Raw genomic sequence first — 21,538 nt, 5'->3', positions numbered from 1 at the left:
GCTGCATAACATTCCCTTATTTGGTACCATAGTTCATTCACTCAGTTTCCCATAAATGGACATGGATATTCCAACATTTTGCTATTGCAATTAATACCTCAGTGAATAAGTTTATGCATAAGTTGTTGGGTTTCTTTGTTTTTGTTTTTGTATTTGTGGAATTATATTCTTAGAATAAATTCTAGAAGTAAAAATCCTGGGGTTGGAGGCTACAGTCTGTGTCACTCTGCTAGATACCATCAAATTCCCTTGTTTAAGGCTTATTACCAATTGGCATTCCTACCAATAAATGTGTGGGAGTGCCTATTTGCTCAAAGCCTCACTAAAATGTGTTGTCAAGCTTTTGAACTTTTGCCAATTTAATAGATGAGAAATGGCATTTCAATGTAGTTTGATTTGCATGAAAGCTTCTCATATGTGTCAGACTTGTTTGCAAATACATTCCCTGAGACACTTGCTGGGCCATTTCAAACAATCTCAATAGACTGGATCTTGGGTTTGACCTAACTCATGGGTGATTGGTAGCTGTGGCTTTCCATCATTCCTAGGGGGCAGTGGGGTCTGCACAGCAAATTGACTCCTTGGCCCCCCCTCTCTGATTCCTGAAGGTCACGACCCTACTCTGAGCCCCCACTGGTCAAGGGAGCAACTGCTTCCTCAACACAAAGAAGACTCTGAGTGAGGAGGATGACTTGGTCTCTGAGAAATGCTCAAGTCCTGACCTCCTCCACGGCCCAGAGAGCCATTCAGGACTGAGGACTGACAGAGGCCGGACCATGGGGTACAAAGATTGGAATGGGACTGCTGTTGGAGGAATCTGTGTTTGGAGACACAAGGCAATCTGTCTCCCCAGGATAACTGACACGGCCTCTTGCTTACCTCTCAGCCTGAAGGCTCATTATCTATTCTCCTCTACATGTCTGCCTGAGTGAACCACTAAAACTTAGATAGAACCGTGGCACTCCTGAATTACAAACTTCTTTTGGCTTTCCAGGATGACAAAACTCAGTTGGGATCTGAACCCCTCCCCTTGCTTTCCTAATAGAATCTCTTTTCCTACATAACACCCCCTTTAGCCACCCATTCCCTCTATCCATCCCATCCATCAGTCCATCCATCCTTCCATCCATCCATCCATCCATCCAACCACCCATTGTGTTAATTTATCTATTGCTATGTAACATATTACCTCAGTACCCAGCATCTGAAACAACAATAAACATTCATTGTTGCACACTCTCTGTGGATTAGGTGTCTAGAAGCAGCTTAGTTGGGAGGGTTCAGCTCTGGGTCTCTCATGAGGCAGCCATCAAGCCGTCAGCTGGGGCTATAGCCATCCAAAGTCTGGGATGGATTGGAGTGTCCACTTTCAACGTGGCTTGCTCACATGGCCAGCAAGTTGGTGCTAACTTCTGGCAGGTGGCTTCCATTCCTTGTCACATGGGTGTTTCCATAGAGTCACTTGAGCATCCTAACACCATGGCAGCTGGGTTCCACCACAGTGAGCAATCCAAGCGACAACAAGGTGGAAGTCACATGTCTTTTATGACCTTGTCACAACAGTCCTATCCCGTCACTTCCTCCACAGTTGATTCTTTAAACGTGAGGGTCTCCATCCAGCCCACATGGGAGGGGCTCCACCTTGGAAAGGCAGGAGTCCTAAGATATTGTGGTCATGTGTTAGAATCATACTACCCGTCCACCCGGCCAGTATTTATTGAGCACCTGCTGTGCACCTGGCCCGCTTAGCACCTCATGTAGTTCAGAGCCTCCGGAAGCTTATCATCTGGATCAGGGATGCGAACTTGAATGTCCACAGGGTGCGGAAGTGACCCGGGAAGTGCAAATGAGCGAAGTGATCCAGGCGGAGTTTACGGTGAGCTGGGTACCACATGCTTGAAGTGGACGAAGGGAGAGGCTGCTGCCCAGAAAATTATGTGAAGCCTCCTTGTTGTTAGATGTTGACAACGAATTCAGTTTTGTTTTTTAAAGCCTGTGTTTGCCAGGTTTGGCACATACATCCCCAGTTTGCAAACTGATGCAGCTATAGTGAATTTCTCAATGCACTCCTCAAATGTTCATTCATTAAAAAATGCACGGTATGTGTGTGGGGGTGGGGGGCACCTGAGAGGCTCAGTAGATTAAGCATCTGCCTTCAGCTCAGGTTATGAATGATCTCAGAGATCTGGGATCGAGCCCCACATTGGGGCTCCCTGCACAGCAGGAAACCTGCTTCTATCTCTCCCTCTGCCTGCTGCGCCCCCTGCTTGTGCTCTCTCTCTCTGTCAAATAAAAAAATAAAATTTTTGAAAAAAAAATAAAAAATGCACAAGGCCCCTTTCACATACCCCATAAATGATCCGCAATCACCCCCTGCACACACCGTTTCTTTGGCCTGGAATGCCTTCTCTTCTTTCTTCCCCTAGTGATCTTCTATTCCTTCTTCACAACCCAGGTGAAAATGTTTCTCCCTCCAGGAAACCTCCTCTGACTCCTCCTCTTGGGGGTGCTGCTGGCTTGCTCCTGTAGGCTGCTACCTTATCTGTGTGTCCCAGCCCCAACTTTGCACTTCCTTGCCTCCCTCATGAAGAGGTGAGCTCCTGAGGCGTGAATGAAAAGACAGGTGTGAAGCATAAGGGGAACAATTGCCTTGGTGCATGGGGCAGGGCTTCCTGGAGGAGGTGGTCCTGGGAGAATGAATAGGTCTTGCAGACACGGGGTCCCCTGGCAGGAGGAAGAAGATGAGCAAAATCATAGAGGCAGGGAAGTGTGGATTGTGCCTGAGCAGGCAGAGTCCCAGCTCCTCCCTTCTTAGACTCCCCTCCGAGCTGGAGGGGCTCTTGGCTGCCTTTCCAGATGGTGAGGGGTGAGCTCCACAGGCCCGGAGGAGTTCCAAGTAGCTGGGGTGGGGGAGGTGGCTGGAATGAGAAACCCAAGTCCTGGATGAGTCATTGATGGAGTCTATCCTACAATAACAAGAAAGGGCTGGACTGGGAAGAAAAGAGAAACCCCAGGTGGGGGCTAAGGGATGGGCTGGAGGGAGTGGGATGGCCCTCAGTGGCCTCTGCCATGGGGCATTGGTTCTCAGTTTCCACTGTCCTTGGAGCTTGAACCTTCGCCAACCCTTTGTGACAGGCCTCTAGCTGATGGCTGTCCTTGCCCCCTCTTGTACTCCCTCGACCTCTACTTTCTACTGTCGGCTCATCCAGCAGCTAGAGGAATTTTGGGGAAAAATAAGTCAGATCACATTACTCTCTTCTTAGTTTCCTCCCATGGCTTTTCAGGGCTCTAAGGCAAAAACCTTTTCCACCTCATCTTCTGTCCCTGTCCCTCTCCCTGTGTCTCTTTTCTGCCTCCAATTCTTCTCCTGCCACAGGGCTTTTGCATATGCTGTTCCTCCTGACTGTGCTTTCCCCTGACTTCTTTCATTAGTTCATTCTTTCTTTCTCTTCAGATTTCAGCTTAAGCCTTCAGGGGAGCCCTCCCAGACCTTTAGAATCTACTGGATTCTTTTGATATGTGCTTTTCCTCTCTTGAATAACCATACCACGATTTGTATCATGCTTCATTATTAAGATCTGATCTCCTACTATACTGTGAGTTACACAAGGGTAGGTCCTATCTGTCATGTTCACCCTGCTACTCCCAGGACTCAGCACACTGTCCCTGGGATACAGTAGGTGATCAATAAATGCATCTGTGTCTCTTGCAGGACATGACCAGTGCTTGTGGCTATTGTCTCACAACAGGCAGGGGAAGGAAGCAAAGCAAAGATTATTGGTTCCATTGTATAGCTGAAAAAACTGAGATTTGGAGAATTTAGTAAACCCCCATAAGCCTCTGGGGAGTTAGTGGGCAGGCAGGAACTTGAACTCAGAGCCCTGACTATATATCATAGGCTCCTCCACCAGGAAGCAATTTTAGGGACAGTCCAAACATGACAGGTTGGTGTCCTGGCTGGGGAGTGTCACACTGTGTGAGTCAGCCCTCTGTGGGTGGATCTCTGTGCTGTCAATCAGGACAGACGAACAAGGTAAGCTTTAAGTCTCAGGGGCTTTTGTTCTCATAGGTTGTTTCCCTCTCTGTCCCTATGCACCAGACTGTGGGCCTCCTAGGAGAGGGTGGGACAGTGTGTGAGGTATCCATGTATCCCCATCTCTCTTCTACTCCTGTCCCAAGATCTGGTCTCAGGAAACTCACCTAAACATCACATTTTCACCTGCAAGAAGAGAAGGTCCTTGAGGGACAACACCAAGTTGTTTCCATTTTTTGTCTACCCACTGTTTATGGACTGGGCAATGATCCCCAAAGCTTTTGTTGGCTTGGGCTGTGTTTCCATTCCTCTCCTTCTGTTTTCTTGGAAGAACTTGTCCCCCACTCCATGCAGTTCTGGTAGAGCTACCATCATAGGCTCCCACCCAGCAGTGGGCATAGAGTCTCTTCTGACCAGTCGGAATATCCTCATTTCCTTGACCACAGTGACTGGCTAAGGAATAGACTTGGGATCCAAGCAAGGCCAACCAAGGTCTCTTCCCTAGGATTAGTATATAGATGCAGGGAAAAAATGCTGTGGTCTTAGGATTGTTGAGTTGAATGTCTGTCCTTGATAAGTAAGGTCAATTTCATCTAGGGCAGGCCATAGGTTATGTTACTGTGATCTTCAGCCTCCCTGTTCTGGGTCTTCTCCCCCAACCCTGTCCGTAATCTCCACGCTTCCCCTTACTCTCAGCATCCCAGAGGGGAGCACAGTCCCTTCCAACCCAGACTTAGGCAGCTCAGTGTGATGTTAGTGGAATCCTCTACAGCAGATGTCAAAGACAGAGTTGGAAGTGCAAGAAACTTACCGGGGGCGATGCCCATGAGGGTGAAGGGGAGATGGGCAAAAGCTGTATCCTGGAGGAATCCACAGCTCACTGAACTGCTATGGGATCCCTCTTGAAGGGAAATCTAAGCGGCACAGTCCATGGCTGATCCAGTGCCTCGGTACCTACTCATTCCTGGAACAGCCCATAGGAAATTATAAGGCAAGGTTCAAAGCCAAGCCTTCCGCCTCCAGAGCTGGTGCCTTTTCAATGCTAATCTTCCTTATACATTAGGGACCGCCAATAGCAGATAAGCTCAGCGTTGTCTTAACTCCAGCCCTGTTGATGGGTAGTGGCTGCCTGGGCTCTGTGTTGAGGATTCTAAGGCTGCTTCTAAGTTCTGCAAAAAGGTTCATGGTGGATTCCTGATGCCTACCGTGGGTAGGAAAGAGGTGAACATGCATAGGTAAGCCAGGATTTTGCTACCCTTACAGAAGGAACAAATAAATACTGAATGAATCAATTTGGAATCCCATGACATTCTGTTTGAATTAGGCAATGCTCTTCCCCCAACTGAGACTGTCTCTGGGGAGAGATAGTCTGACAACCAGAAACCTGGCTCTGGGAGTCTCAGAGTCACAGGGACAACTGCTATTTGCTGGGGACCTCCTATATGCCAGGCACTGAGTTAGGCTCTTTCAATCACCACCTCATTGGATTCTCACAAAAGTCTCATGGGGAGAGCATTAGAGCCTTCAGATTCTGCTGAGAAAACTGTGGTCCCCAAAGAGGAGGGATCTGTGCAAGGCCACCCAGCAGGTCGGTGGCAGAGACCCACTTCTACCACGCTTCCCCACTTTCTCCATTCTACCCTATGTCAGAGCAGTGATGAGTTCCCCCAAATCTGGTGTAGCAAGTGGAACATGATTCATTCAGTTAATCATTTGCCAAAGAGAGAGGAAATACATCGGACAGTCCTTGGAAAATCCTCTCTGGAAAGTCCCTGAGAGACGAACCAAATCGAACCAATAGTTAAGCCTGTGTAGTTGGAGGCTGATTTCACAACCATTGGTCCCTTACATAAACAACACCATTTTATGCGTCATCTATTAATTCTGCTGTGTACCAGACAGAGTGCAAAGCATCTTACATTCATTGACTTATTTAATCCCCACCACAGTCCCATGAGGAAGTAAGTCATATGTTGTCTTAGAAGGATGGATTTGAGGTTCAGGAAGGTGAACTTCTTTGAGGTCACACACAGCACGGAGTCAAAACATACAAGGGTGTAGGTATGTGTGTGTACATTTGGCTGTACGTGGAGTATGTACGTTAGTATGCCACGTTAGTATGTACGTTAGTATGTACTAACTTACTATGCTGGTAAAGAGTATTTTGGGAAGAGTGTGCACTGGAATAAACATACAAGGGATGTTGAGAGGCCCAAGGGATGGGCTGTGATGAGCACCATTGTTTATAAGCTATTTCAGACCCTTTCCTACCCTTCTTGTGTGACCTAATTGCCCTTTACATGATAAACTAGTCCCAATATATTCATTGTTATGCTACCTTGCCACATGACCGAATTAGAGTCTTTCATTTAAGGGGCACCGGGTGGCTCAGTGGGTTAAGCCTCTGCCTTCAGCTCAGGTCATGATCTCAGGGTCCTGGGATTGCACCCCGCATCAGTCTCTCTGCTCGGCAGGGAGCCTGCATCCCCCACCCTCTGCCTACTTGGGATCTCTGTCAAATAAATAAATAAAATCTTAAAAAAATAAAATAATCTCTCATGTAAGTCTTTGATTCTAGAAAAGAGTGACACATAGCTTGGGATTCCTTCAGGTAGCACAGGAAGGTGGTTAATAACATAATTTCTGGAAATGGATAACCTCATGTAATTTCAGGCTCCACAATCAGTACCTATTCCCCATTGGGCAAGCTACCTGACTTCTCTGTACCTCTTTTTTTTTTTAAATCTATAAAATAAGGACAATCAGAGAATTTACCTCATAACAGTTACATAACAATTACTACCTGCATGTAGAAAGTTCTAGTTTGGGGTGTTTTGATGTCTTTCCATCAGTCTTCAAGGGTTTGCCATTCATTCTCACAAGGAGACCCCTGGAGCATCTCATTTGGTTCCTGTGCTTTCCAGAGGGTGGGATCCCGGTCTTCTCATTGATTCTGCGAGCTCCTAATACTCTGCTAATCCATTATTTCTCTGTGAAACTAACTCAGAGTCAGTCTCTGTTGCCTGCAACCCCAGAATGCTTGGTGTCATGTCAGTTCTGTTTCCCTGCAAAACTGGGACTCTGCAGGCTCCAAGCTGGGAAACCGCCCCCCAACCCCCACCGCCAATTCCCAGTGGAACTCTACACTTGACATCAACTAGTCTGTTCTCTCTTAAATTCATGTCTGGAGTAGTGATGCCAAAAGGGACTGCCCCTGCAGGTGGGAGACATTTATTTGCTTGCTTAATTCATGCCATGGAGGGGTCCTCTGGGCTGTGGGGCATAGTGAAGCTATTCGGGATTATTAGTCCCAAATTAACAATGAGCAAATGTAGGACCAGGGACATGAAGGGACTTGTTAAAAGCTACACAGCAGGATGGGGTTCTTAGCTCACGTTCTCGCTGTTAAAAGACTGATTAACCTATGTGGGGTGGGGGATGGGCTAAAAATAAGGCTTGGGCTTTGACCTTGAACTCTGAGTACTATACTTTCCCTTTATCAGTTCTTCGCTGATTCCGGGTTTCTTTCAGCTTAATGGTAACTCAGGGCCTTTGCACATGCTGTTGCCTGGAACTCTGTTTCTTCCACCATCTTCCCTCCTCCACTCTTCATCTAATTCCTTCCCCTTTTTTAGATCTAGGCTTCTCTGTCCCTTCCTAGACCACCAGCTCCAAGTTGGTCCCCCTACAGTTCTCAAGGTCCACATTTGTCTCTTGCCTTAGCAGCTAGCACACTCAACCATTATTTGTTTCTGTTTATCTTCCCCACGTGGGGAAGATATCTTGCCTATCTTCCCCACTAGGTTATATGTTACCTGAGGGCAGAGGCTCTGACTTCTGTCTCAGTTCCTGGCACAATGTTTGTTCAATAAATAGAGGAACCCCAGAGTCACCCAGCCAGAAATCATCTAATTTCTGGTCTCCCGCCAAAGGTGAGGAACGATGGCTTGACCAAGGCCACAAAGCTAGTCATTATCTGCAAGAAACAAGACAAGAACTCGAGAAGTTACCATCACGTTTAAGTCTTGAACTGGGCCATCCTGATGTGGGGGCGGTGTGGGCTTCACAGGGGCAGGGCGTTGGGACAGATGCCAATTTTTGCCACCACGTCTAAGAAACAGGTACGATCACCATCAGCCCCATCGGTAGCATCATCCCCATTTTACAGATGAGGAAACTGAGGCTTAAGACACTTTGTGACTTGCCTATTCCCACAACTGACAAGCGGATAAGGAGGAGACTCGAACCCAGGGCTGAAGCCTAAGCGGTGCGCGCCCAGCGGTGGGTGCAGCGCGGGCGTGGAGACCTGGCATGGCCGTGGAGTCCTGGCACCGCCGTCGGTGCACCGGGGGCGGCTGGGCGGAGGGGAGCGGGCGGAAAGGCGGCGGGCGGCCCAGCAGCTCTCGGCAGCGGCGGCGCAGCCCCGGGAAGGGGGGCGGCTGCTCGTCCTCCCGCGCGGCAGGCGGGGCGTGAGCCGGGCGCCGCCACAAAGGGGCCGCTGTCGCGCCGCCCCGTCCCGCGCGGGGAGCAGAGCTTGACCCGCCCCTGAGGCGGCCGGCGGCTCCCGCTCTACTCGGGCTGCCTCCAGTCTCGTCTCGCCGGCTCCGTCGGGCCCTCTCCCTGTGTCCCCGGCCTACCCTCCCCGGCCAGCCGGCTCCACTCGCTCCAGTGCTAGGAGGGGGCCGTGCCCCACTGACAGGACCTACGGACCGACCGACTGATCCCGTGGCCCCGGAGAGGAGCAGCCCGTCACCATGGTAACGCCTGCCAAGGCCTGGACCACCTCGCTCTGTCCCCTTTTGGTGCGGGTGTCCAGGGCGGACCCCAACCTTTCATGCTATGACCCTCAGTGCCCCGCTAAGGGTCTGTGTTAACTGCTCCCCATCAGGAGCGGGATGGGAGAATGGGGGTGGAGGTGCGGGGAGCCCCTCTGGTCATGTCCTCTCTCCTCTCTGGGCCCTGTCTCTCCAGGAGCGATGTGGATGGCTAAGATTGGATGACCTGTGAACTTAGATGTGGCCCCATCCCTGGCACAGATCAGAGCTGAAACCCTAGCCCTTGGGCCTTAGATAAAACAAGGGGTGGTGTTGTGCTTTGGATTTGGGGCTGAGGGTCAGGTATGCCCACTGTCCTCACACAGGTGCAAACAGAGATGGGGCTTCAAGCCCCCCTCCTGCCCAGTGCCCAGTGGAGAGGGCGGAGTTGCTTACCAAAACGTGGGGTGGTTTTTTCACTTTAGACTCAGGGCTAAAACGCCAGGTGTGCTCCTAGTCCTGATGTGAGGCAGTCTCATGGGAACAGGGTGGGGAGGTAGGCCTAGCAGAAAGAGAGGAAAGAGAGCAATACTTCGATACTGTGGCTTCTTTGGCTGGCCCCTCCCTAACGTTGAGATGCTCTGGGAGGAGTGTGTGTGTGTGTGTGTGTGTGTCCGCGCATGCACGTGTGCCAGTATCTGGGAACAGGGAATGAAAGAAAAGTCTGTTTTCAGGGAATCACAGTCCAGCTCCCAATAGGCCCAGGAGCCCCAGGCGGGTTCACAGGAGCACTGGGGTTTGGAAAAGTCCTGAAGACAGGCCAAGGCTTTAACCCCGTGACTGATGGGCCATGCTGAATGTGTGTGGATTTTCACTCAGTGCACAAGAATTCTATTAAGACGGGTACGCACGCACAGAGCATAGCAATGTATGTTCCCATTGCCTCCCACGGCTGAACACACGTGCCCTCTGACATGCACACGGCTGACCCACCGGCTGTCCCCACTGTCAAAATAAGGACGTCCATCTGCATCCATGCCACAGACATATGGCAAAACCAGGCTGCTAGGTTCACACACCAGCAGGACAGGTGTACGACACACCTTGCTGCCCTAGCTGTTTGACAGAGTTCGTCATAAGCTCGTGGTTCTTCACCTTTCCCTATGGGCAAGGCACTGTGCCCAGGGATTTATACTCAGGAGCTCATGTCACAAACATCAGCCCTAAAAATAGACCTGCTGGGATCTTCACCCGGCAGATGGGGACCTGAGGCTCTAGGAACTTCTGTGGCTGCCCAAGGTCACCCAACCAGGAAGTGGAAGATAGGGCAGCCTGAATTCGGAATGTGCGTTCAGCTGTCCAGGCCACCCCAGAACCAAACCTTCATCAAGCAGTGTTTGCTAAACCTTCCCTGGTTTTGGACTGAACTCAGGGATTACTTTTAGAATCCAGAAACTCCTTGCTGAACGCCAGCCCCTCAGGTTACGAGGCAGGCCCTGGGTGGTTCTCTGAAAAGGCTGAGCAACTCTTTCTTAAATATGCACAATGAACAGACTTTTCTCCCACTTTTGTTACCTGTCCACCTCTCTGACCTCACCTCTGTACTTCAGCCACTCTGACCTTGGTTCAGAGTCTTTTATCTTTCATGTTCCTTCCTGCCACAGGACCTTTGCATATGCTGTTCCTGCTGGGGTGGCACCCCTTCACCTGAAGAATTCCTATCCATCCTATCAATGTTCACCCAAGTATCACATCCTCAGGAAAGCCTTTTCCAATTTCCCTGACTCCCACTCTAGTATGTTATGTATCTTTCCTTCACGGCTCTACCACAGTTGTTCTTTGCCTGGGATGATTTGATTAAAGGCTACCTAGTGCCTTGGCACAGCCTAGTGCCAGAGTGTCTTATGACAAAGGCACTTTGGGCTTATTTGGTTTCATATTCCTGAACTTTTTGTTCTATCATAATAATTTGTGCACATTCACTTGCTGGATAAGACATTATGAAGAAAGAACAAAATCAAAATTACTATTTGCTTAATATTTTTCTTTTAATCAGATTACCTTATACACTTAAAGGTATATTTAAGACATTTTATATCATGACCATGAAAAATCAGTATCCACGATCATAAACACAAAATAACTGTAAAAATGTCTACAGTGAGGGCAAATTTGTGTTGGTAAATTCTGGCTCAATGAGGTTGGCTCTGGATGACTCCAAGCGGGAGGACTGCTTTCTTTTCATTAGAAGGAGTGATCACTGTGTGTCTGAGAGGTGTTTTAAGATATCCTGGCACTGAACTGAGACTTTCTCTTTGGTGTTCTCAGGAGGACTAAACAAGAGTTGGGATAACTTTCTGTGATTTCACATCAAGTTCATGGCCTCCCCAACTCATCTCATGGGTCCCCTGCCAGCCTCTCCCACACTTTGAGAAAAGCTAGTTGAATCTAATTTATTCAACACTGCCAAAGTACCTGCTTCTCCAAGACACCTGCTATGTGCCCGGCCCTGTGTAAGGACCTGAGTGCGAAAAGAGTAAGCTCTGGTTCCTGTCCTGGGGGGCTTCTAGTGCAAAGTTGCTGAGGCTGGGTGACAGGCGATGGGAGTCCCTCTCTTTGCCTGGAAGTATATGTGTCATGAAAAGCAAAGCAAAACCCTGCGGGTTGAGCAGGGCTCTGAAGGGTGGGAAGGAGCTCACCCAGCCCAGAGAGGGGCACAGTGCGAGCTCAAGCAGTTCTTCTCCAAGTGGGGCACCCGCTATGGGTCCAGGGTGGGGAGACTTTAGATGAACTTTTTTTTTTAGATTTTATTTATTTGACAGACAGAAATCACAAGTAGGCAGAGAGGCAGGCAGAGGGAAAGGGGGAGTGGGAGAGGGAGAAACAGTCTCCCTGCTGAGGATTCAAACAAAATTGACGCAGGGCTCAATCCCAGGACCCTGAGATCATGACCTGAGCAGAAGGCAGAGGCTTTAACCCACTGAGCCACCCAGGAGCCCCTAGATGAACATTTTTATTTACAGTTGTTCATCTTCGTGAGTGGGCAGAAGTGGTTTAGGCAACACAAACACAGGATGATAAATAAAAATCAATGGATTTAAGTTGGAAATGAATTGACAAGAAGATGAATGTGAAGTAAATACTAATTGATATAAAGCAAAATAAATTAAGATGTATAAACAGCCAGAAAAACTCTGCATATGGCACGTGGGTGATTGGGAAGCCCCGGGCTAGAGCATCAAGTGTGTTGGAAGAAGCAGAAAAGTACGCTGCTGTGGACTGATGGCCACTAGTGGTGGGCTGAGTGGGTAAGGCAGTGGGGAGCCACTCAAGGTTGTTGAGCAGTGAAGGGTCACAATCACATCTGTGTGCTAAAAGGCTATCGTAGGGGCATCTGGGTGGCTCAGTCATTAAGCGTCTGCCTTCAGCTCAGGTTGTGATCCCAGGTCCTGGGATAAAGCCCCACATCGGGCTCCCTGCTCAGCGGGGAGACTGCTTCTCCCTCTCCCACTTATGTTCTCTCTCTTGCTGTCTTTCTCTCTGTCAAATAAATAAATAAAGTCTTTTTTTTAAAAAAAAAAAAAAGGCCATTGTAATGGCCAAAGGAGAGCCCAGCCTGGGGAAGCAGGAGAAGACCTCTACCCAGTTCTACCATTTACTGAGGGTAAAGCCTTGGGTTCAGTGTCTTAACCCATAAAATGGGAATAAAAAATACCAATCCCATAGAATTGTTGGGAAGATGAAATAAAATAATGTTAATAAAATAATGAAAAGTGCTTAGGATAAAGCCTGATACAGAAGCTTGCTCAGTAAGAAGCTCTAGTTATCATTGTTATTATTATCATTATGTATTTTGGGTGGGAATGGTGAGCCCCAGGGCAAGGCAAACGGGATAGGGAGAGAAAAGAACAAACACAAAACTTAGCCCTGGACAGGTGAAGTGACTTGCTCAAGGTTACACCAATGAGCCATGACGGAGCTGGTCTCAAATGTGGGTCTTCTAACACCCACTGGTTTTTCAGTTCACTGCATCTGGACTGTTTTTCCAGTTTCTAAAAGGTTCTTCTTCTACTTTTATTTCTTTTTTTAAGTAAGGAGTCAATTCTCACTCATGCCTCCACCCACACACAAATAAAAAGGATTTAAAGCAGGAGAAGTTTTAGTTGGACACGAGCAACAACTTCCTGGCAGCCAGGGCCACAGAATACTGCTTTTAGAATCTCCAGCCTGGAGAAGTTCAAGAGGAACGTCCCAGGTAGCTGAACCTGGCGGCCACAAGCTGATATCCACTGGGCTCTATCTGGCTCACAGATGTGTTTGGTGTGGCTAACCTGTAGAACACTGGGAAACTTTACTAAAATGTCAGCAGACCCAGTAATGCTGGGTGAAGGCAACACTGGGTTGGAGCCGATGAGATGGGACGTGTGCCACAGTCCCCACTACTCCCTATTGCTTCCCCGACACTGAGGCTGATTATCAGGGGACACTCACCAAGGGGCCAGAGGGGTTATTTTCTCGCACTTGGCTACTTCTGTCTTCCATGTCACCTTTCAGTCCCTTGTGGGCATTTGTGCCTGTGGCTGGTGGTTTGGATTCTTCCTGGGCTGAGTAGAGAGATGGATGAGACCAGATCTTTTTAAACTTTCCCATCAATTGGGGATTAACTGATCCCATTTAGAAACCGTGTCCCAGCTCCAAACCTTCCTGCACCTGATTATACGTTGAATTCTAGAGTGACCCTGTTGGAAGCATCCTTAGAGATAGATAGATAAGCCCAATGCACCCATTTTACAGATGGGGAAATTGAGGCCATGGTCACCCTGTGAGTCAAGGGTGAAATCTCACCTTCCCTAGGCATGCCATGGAGGAGAGCAGGGGATGACAGCAGCCCTGGGGCCCTGCCTACCTCAGTTCTTCGAAGCCCTCGCTCTTCCCAAGCTAGGGAATGATGCTCAGTGATGCTCAGAGCTTTGTCTGGTGGAGCCAATGGACAAACCTGGGCCTTTAAGAAGAGTTCGGCACACCTCAGAAAGCCCAGCTAACAACAACTGGTGAGACCATTTAGAAAGGGAACAGGCCTTAAAACACACACACAATCACAGTTTTATTTTCCCCTCTTGTTTATAAAAGCTACACAGGCTGGTTACAGAATGGTCGGAAAATCCAGCAAACTATGAAGGAAATGAAAAAGGGTGACTTACGAGGCCCCTGCCCCCAACGGCGCTCGGGGGTGACGGCTGTTAACACTTCATTCCAAGGCCTCTTGGCTTACGCACCTTTTTACAGCATGGAGATCACACTGTCTGGGAATTTTTTCTTTTCGAAACTTCCAGTAATCAGAAGAGTCGTTCCTTCCCGGGGTGAGGGAGTTGCCTGGCAGGGAGCCTCTTTCCGGGGTGGTGGAAACCTTGTGTTGTTGATCTGGCCAGTGCTCACGGGGAAAGGCACATAGGTAAAAACGACATCAGACTTGTGTGTTAGTAAAAAAATAATGGAGGCTCAGTGCAAAGTGTTGACACAGAAGTGTAGGAACCTCTTCCCACCTTCCCATACCCAGAGGGAACCGCTGGGGACAGACACTTTTCTGTCAGCCCCATAACGGATTCCTTGGGTCTATCCAGAAGGCCCCTGAGCGTCCTTCAGGCACCAGCCCCGCAGCTGGCTGGTGCCTGAAGGGGGGCTCCTTCTCTGCTTCTGGGGCGGGGGGGCTGGAGGGCTGCAGACCGGCTCTGGCTTCTCCCTTTCCAACTTCTCGCTGCTTCCTGGCAAGGAACAGTTAAAGGCCCAGCCTGGCTGCGCTCACTGGGGAGGAATGGAAACACATCGATTAAGTTTCACGGAAATCATTTTGAGGGGCCCGTGTCGGGCCAGCAGTATTTGGGTTCCTGAGGGCCCAGGCTGGGCTGCCTGATTGGTTTTGAGTGGAGAGGGGCCAGCTTTCCTTCCTACGGGCTCCACACTGTGTGCTTACGCCCATATTTGGACAGCTTATGAACCCCTGGGGTTCAGGCCCATAGCAGGTAATGCTCTGGCCAAGAGCTTAGAGTCCCATTAACTTGGAACATTCTTGTTTTTTTACTGGCCGCCCCTTAAATCGTTAGAGTGTGCAGCCAGTGAGCCCATTTGTGAAAGCCAAAGGCATCCCATCTGTGAGCTTTAGTCTGCGAGAAGTAAACAGCTTGAAACACTGCAGGACAGGCGGCTGGGAAGGCCACCCTGAAGGCTGGTGGCTGCTGCTGGCCCCATGGTGGGCCAGGCACCAGGGAGCAGGGGAAGAGGGCGGGCCTGACTGGCCAAGACAGGGTTGGATTGTGGCTCTGTCTTCCTCCTCCGTGATCTTGGACAAGATCCGCTTCCTCTTCTTTATCGGCAGAGCAGGACGTTCCTTCTCTGCCCCAGGACCTTTGTGTGGCTAAGCAAGAGAATGTGAGTGAGCGCAAGGCCCCATGCACAGCAGGTGCCTGGAAGTTGTTGTTATTCTTCGGGTGACAGCAGTGGGTTCAGGAAGGGGTCAGGAGGGGGACATGGCTTCACACAGAGGCTGGGACTCTAGCTTCATCTGACAGGAGGAATAAAGAAAAAAAAAAGATTAAAAAAAAAGGCACCAACACCTTTTTCTTTTCTCAGGACCCCTGCATCCATCATCTCCCTGCATTTGCAGAAGAATCATCTGAGCAAGATAGGCTAGGCTCTAGAATCCCCATTTACAGATGGGGAAACTGAGGCACATCAAGGCAGAGATGGTTGATCCAAGGTTGACATGCAGACCACATTTGGGACACAGGCTGTCACAGAGCAGAGCTAAATAACAGGAGTCATGTGCTAGGAGACTCAGGCCCTTTGAGTTTCCCTCTGATATTCTAAGGACCCCCAGAGAAAACCCACCTCTCACGATAAGATATCTTCACTACCTTTCTAATACGTGGCAAGCTTGCTTTGAAAGAACGAAAGAGAAACTCAATGAGCCTTGAGGAAGTGACCAGATGTCCTAGAACCTAATTTAGAAAATGTATTTGTTCTTATTGCTTCCTTTTTCTTTTAAAAAATAGTTTATTTTTATAGAACTAGAACAGTGAAAATGAAATATATTTTATATAATAAGTGTGTATTTATTATATAGTTAAATATTACATTATTTATGGTAATATATACTAATGTAAGGTCTACCCTCTGGCTATAATAATGAATATATATGATAGATATAAATATATCTATATGAATAAAATAATACAAAACCACCCAACGCATCAACAATTTATTTTTTTTAAGATTCTATTTATTTACTTGACAGAGAGAGATCACAAGTAGGCAGAGAGGCAGGCAGAGAGAGAGGAGGAAGCAGGCTCCCTGCCGAGCAGAGAGCCCGACGCGGGACCCGATCCTAGGACCCTGAGACCATGACCTGAGCCGAAGGCAGTGGCCCAGCCCACTGAGCCACCCAGGCGCCCTCAACAATTTATTTTTGAAGTTCCATTCCATTTATGCCAGCTGATACCAATTTTCCCCATAAAGCAATGACATAATGATAACTATAGTAATGGCCACAAGCATATAGCAGTGATGGGTCTTGCTGATTGAGCACCTACTAAAAGCTAGTCCTGTGCAGAGACCTTCTGTGTCTTATGTCATTCGGTCTTGCTCAACCATTTAAGGCACATACAATTATGAGCCCCCGCTTTCCCTAGTAAGGAAACTGAGGCAGACAGAACTAAGCTAAGCAACTTGCCAAGTCACCTAAGCAGAAAGTGGTAAGAGCAGGATTTGAACTTGGGCAGTCTGGCTGCCTTCTCCTAACCCGTATGGGGGCATAACGTCTCTGTTTGAAATACAATTATTTAAGTATTTTTGGTGAGTGACTTGGGGGGAAAAAAAGCGGTTAGCGCTAATAGTACAAATGGTATTTGGATATGCTAAAATTCATGAAGATGTGAGTGAATGATTAAATTTCCAAAACCAAAATGAAACAAACCTAACCCAGCTCAATGTGCACACAAGGAAAGGCCCAGAGAGGGAAGGCACCTGCCCAAGGTGGCACAGTGGCGTGGAACCTAGGAAAGCGAGTGCCCTAGAAGAGGCTGGGTGGAGTGGTGGCTTCTTAGTGTGTCCACATATTCACAGACGTCAGCCAGAGTCCTCTAACTCAGGGTCCCCATTCCCATTGCTCTCCTCAGGATTGCGTGGGTGAGGGGTAACTCTAGGGGTTTGACCTTGCTTTAGAGGGGAAGAGCATTAGAAGAACTGGTCAAGCCAGATGAGGCTTTTTCTGTTCTGTCAACTTCAAGACGCCCCTCCCCCCACCGACCCTGTCTTGTACCTCAAAGGGGAAAATAGCCCTTCTGGCCATGTTCACTTTTGATGTCAAGAACCTGTGATAGGTCACCCCCACTGCATTGATGCTGTGTCAGTGGCAAGACCCTTCTTCCTTCAGAAGGGGGGTTTTGGCATATATTCATTCCTCCCACAAATAGTGATGGAGACCCTACCCTGTGCTCAGTGCTGTGTGGGTGCGGGGGCAGAGTGGCAACCCTGACATTGGCCCAATGACCATGGGCTAGCGGCTCCTGTGTTATAGCCTCCTGGCCCTGGCCTCTTGCTGGGATGGAGAAGTGCCATATTCCTCCTCCTCCAATCCCGGATTTTATTTCCCTGTCTGAAGGGACCTCATTTGTAAAAATGATTTTTCTGCCCCAAATAAGCTGTCTTTATGCCGGATTCTAGTTTATTCTCATCTTGCTTTACATCTCTCAGTGACAGATGGCCCCGGAGCTTGTGAGCAGTCTGGGCCAACCAGAATGGCTTCCATCAGGCATTTTAAGAGTTGAAAGTCATAACCCATGGGTTCTATTACTATACCAGACTGGAAACCTCTGGTCTTATCCAAATGGTTTTACAGATGGAAAAAACCTGTGGTTCAGAGAGGGACATTTTGTTTGTCCTTCCACGGCATTTACTGAGTACCTATTTTTGCCCAGGCCCTGTGCCAGGAATGGGAGACCCTTGGAAGGGGAGTCATCAATGCCCCCGTCGCTGTGACAGTTTCAGGCACTGTTAAAACAAATAAAAAATAAAAGTCCCAGACTTTGTAGCTTAAAGCAACATACCGTTCTATGGATCCTATAGATCGGAAGTCCAACACGGGTCTCATTGGGCTCAAATCAAGGTGTTGGCAGGCTGTACTTGCCTTTTCCAGCAGCTAGGAGCAGCCTGTGTTCCTGGGCTCTTCCTTCATTTTCACAGTTAGCAATATGGCGTCTCTCAGATCCTTCTTCCCATGTCACATTTCCCCCCAACTCTCACTTCTTCTGCACCCTCTCGCCCTTTGGAGACCCCATGGGATTGGATGGGACCCACTGGCTAATCCAGGATATATTCTCCCTATCTTAAGGAGGGCTGATTTGTCATGTTTATTCCATCTTTGCCTTATGGGGAAACAGACTGACAGGTAACGGAGCTTAGGACACAGGCATCTTTGGGGCCACTATTCTGTACCAGCCCCGTCCTCAGGGAGCCCAGAGTCTTGGAGGGAGATGGCAATCAGCATGGGAACCGCTATGATAGGGCTGCCACAGAAGCCCAAGAAAGGGGACGCCTGGCCCAGGGGGTGTGGGGGAGGGAAGTCTGGGGGAATCCTATGGGAGATATGAGGGGTGACCTGACTCTTGAAGAATGGGAGGGACTCAGCCAAGTGAAGGGGAGTGGAAGTGGAAGGCACGCCAGGAGGAAGGGACAGCGTGTGCAGAGGCTTGGAGATAAGCAAGAGAATGCACGCAGTGCTGTGGCCAAAATGAGAGAGACAGACGGGCTGTGAGGCGAGGCCAACGCCAAGATCACAGGGAACCTGAATGCCTGGAGGCTGATGCTTTCCTGAAGGCAGTGCGGACACTTCCAAGGTCAGGTTCGTGTTTGGAAAGACCACTGCGGGTTCCTGGTCCAGAATGGCTGGAAGTGAGGCAGTCTGAAGGTTGGATGGCAATGAGGAAGGGATTCCGTGGAAGAGACAGAGGCCTGGGTCAGGATAGGGACGGGGGAGCAGAGCCGAGTTGGTGGGTGGGCTGCTGGAGGTGAGAAGAGCCTGCAGGTTGTGTGTGAACGGAGGAGGCAAGAGGAAGGGCAGAAGGATGCGCAGATTTCTGGCCTGGGAGTCTGACTGGACTGTGGGGCTGTCACTGACGTAGGGACATGGGGGAGGGGTGGGTTTAGGGACATACTGAGTTGGGTTTGATGCGTTCATGATCTGTGCTTGGTGGACACCTAGGGGAAGCACCCAGAAGGCAGCTCATCATGTGAGTCTGAATCTGTGAGCTCTTGTGTCAATTATATTAATTTGTATCAATCAGGTATTACTGTGTAACAAACCACCCGAAAAGATGGTGTTGAAAAAAAACTCCAGCAATTACTTATTATCGTTCATGCACCTGCGTTTTGATGCACCTACATGTTGCCTGCAGGTTGGTCTTCACTGATGGCTCAGCTTCAACCTGCAGGTGTGCAGGTCTGCCAGATGGTGGGATTGGAGGTTGCGGACCTCTCTGTTCCCTCTGGCCCCGACCTAGAATGCCCCCCACCATTCCTCCCCTCCACCTTGGGCCTGTGGATGGCACTGAGCAAGGACCGCAGGAGGGGAGGGAATGAGGATGTCTTGAGGAAGAGTATTCTAGACAGAGGGAGCTGCCAGTGCAAAGGTCCTGAGGAACAGGGAAGAAGGCCAATATGGCTGGAGAGGATGAATGAGGGGTAAGGGTAGCCGAGGAGGTCAGCCTTAGTCATATGGAGCCTGGAGGATCATGGGAAGTGGCCACTGCCCTAATTATTACTGCTATGATTGCTTTTCGTATTCTCCTCCTATCCCCCACAGGACCCCCCATCTCTGGACGCAGCCATCCAGCATGCCCTGGCAGGCCTCTATCCCCCTTTTGAGGCCACGGCGCCCACCATCCTGGGGCAGGTGTTCCGTCTGCTGGATTCTGACTTCCAAGGGGATGGGCTGACCTGCCTTCTGGATTTCCTTATTCCTGCCAAGCGCCTGTGTGAGCAAGTGCGAGAAGCAGCCTGTGTAAGTTTGGGAGGGAGGGTGGGGCCGGGGGACAAGCTCTCCCAGAACCAGAGGCCTGGAGGTGAGCAGGGAAGGAAGTGGGCTGGTGCGTGTCTTGTCCCAGAGCAAGAATTGAGGATGTGGGATGGTTCTCCATCCTCCCCCTGGTTTCCCCCAGTGGAGCAGGAAGCTCGCTTGGTTCTTTGCTCTCTGATTATCTAGGAGTCAGTCACGTTTATCCTTTCGCTAGCGGGGAGTAAATCCTGGATAAAAGGTGGGATGACCCTTGGGAGCCTGCCCTGGGGCTGGCATTGTGGGCATCACCAAGCTGCCTTGGCTGAAGTGGGTCAGCTTCAGTAGAAATAGCAGAGAATGTTCCAGATATTTCCTGGAGCCCTAGAGGCTTCAGGACTCACTTTTGTCCCAGGAGACCTCTTTGAACCCAGATCTCAGGGAGGACTCTCTAAGTCAAATTGGAAAGAAAAGTGTTTTAGGTAGGTTTACTTGGCTGCAAATGATAGATCTTTACTCAAGGTGATCTGGCCTCAGCCCCAAGTTGATACACCAATCAAATCCCTTTCTGTCTCTTGTCTCTGCTTCTCCTTGTTTGCCAACATCAATCTTATGGGCTAGATGTCCCCCCCAAGACTGGGATCCACTCCCGTCCTGGAGAGGAGAAACTCTTGGAGAGGAAAAAGAACTCTTCCCCCTCAACTGCAGATAGAAAAGATGCCAGAAAAGATCCTGATTGGCCAGGCTTGGAGCGGACCAGTTGCTGCAGCCAGAGAAATGGGATAGCGGGGCTGGCCGGGCTTGCATCATACGCCTACGCCTCTGGTCAGAGGTGGTGACTGTTTTAAGGGTGGGGACAGGCCTTTGGAGACCAAGCCCTCAGATGCCTGTCGCAGGAACTTGTCTACACCCTTCACGGGGTTGCCAACTGTGCCCCCGCTGCCCCAGCCTCAAGCATCGCTAAGAGGTTTGAAGCTCCCGCTGGCTCATGTGCCTCGGAGACCTAATGCATCAGGAGCAAAAAATAAGAGTGAGGACCGTGCGCATCATTTCAGGGGTAGCAAGAAATTGAATATGGCAGCTAAAAGCTCCGGTTTGGGAGCCAGAACTAGAGATGGTAGGAACTAGAAGGAGACTACGATCCTTCGTTTCTCTTGCTTGGTGTGGCTTCTGGAAGGCAGAAACTGGCATACACAGTCATTGTTATTGCAGAAGGAAGATTCTCACCAAGCACCTGCTGCCAGCTCCCATTCACCCACCCTGACACTATTTTGTGCATAACCTGCCCCTCCCAACTCCTTCCCCACGACAAGCTCTATGACTCCCCTCTTCCCTTTTTCGGCCCTTAAATCTGTATTTGCATGGTCTCCTTCCCCATGTCTTCCAGGAACAAGGGTCACAACGTTTTAATTTCCCTATTTTTTAAAAAAGATTTTATTTATTTGACAGATAGAGATCATAAGTAGGCAGAGAGGCAGGCAGGGGCGGGGTGAAGCAGGCTCCCTGCTGAGCAGGGAGTCCGGTGCAGGGCTTGATCCCAGGACTCTGGGATCATGCCCTGAGCAAAGGCAGAGGCTTTAACCCACTGAGCCACCCAGGCACCCCAATTTCCCTATTTTTAATCATAGGAGATTTTAATTATAATTTTAGGTGAATTCATGTCACCTCCGAGCCCAGGGACTCGGATTAATAGTATGGCGGCAAGAG

The 21,538-nt window shown here is 49.4% G+C and overlaps 1 protein-coding gene across 1 annotated transcript in view; it reads left to right on the top strand.

Annotated features, from left to right (window-relative positions):
* Positions 1–8,531: 8,531 nt before the first annotated feature.
* Positions 8,532–21,538, top strand: part of KIAA1755 (KIAA1755 ortholog) — a 40,437-nt gene continuing 27,430 nt past the window's right edge. Inside the window, exons 1-2 of the mRNA XM_004746450.3 lie at positions 8,532–8,790; positions 19,643–19,840. Coding sequence (XP_004746507.2) covers positions 8,788–8,790; positions 19,643–19,840 — 201 coding nt within the window. The 5' untranslated portion in view covers positions 8,532–8,787. The remainder of the gene's footprint in view (positions 8,791–19,642; positions 19,841–21,538) is intronic.

The sequence above is a fragment of the Mustela putorius genome, unplaced genomic scaffold (genome assembly GCF_011764305.1).
Source record: "Mustela putorius furo isolate JIRA1106 unplaced genomic scaffold, ASM1176430v1.1 tig00000743_pilon_pilon_pilon, whole genome shotgun sequence".
NCBI lineage: Eukaryota > Metazoa > Chordata > Mammalia > Carnivora > Mustelidae > Mustela > Mustela putorius.
The sequence above is the reverse complement of the archived record's forward strand: the minus strand, read 5'-3'. Positions and strand labels throughout refer to the sequence as shown.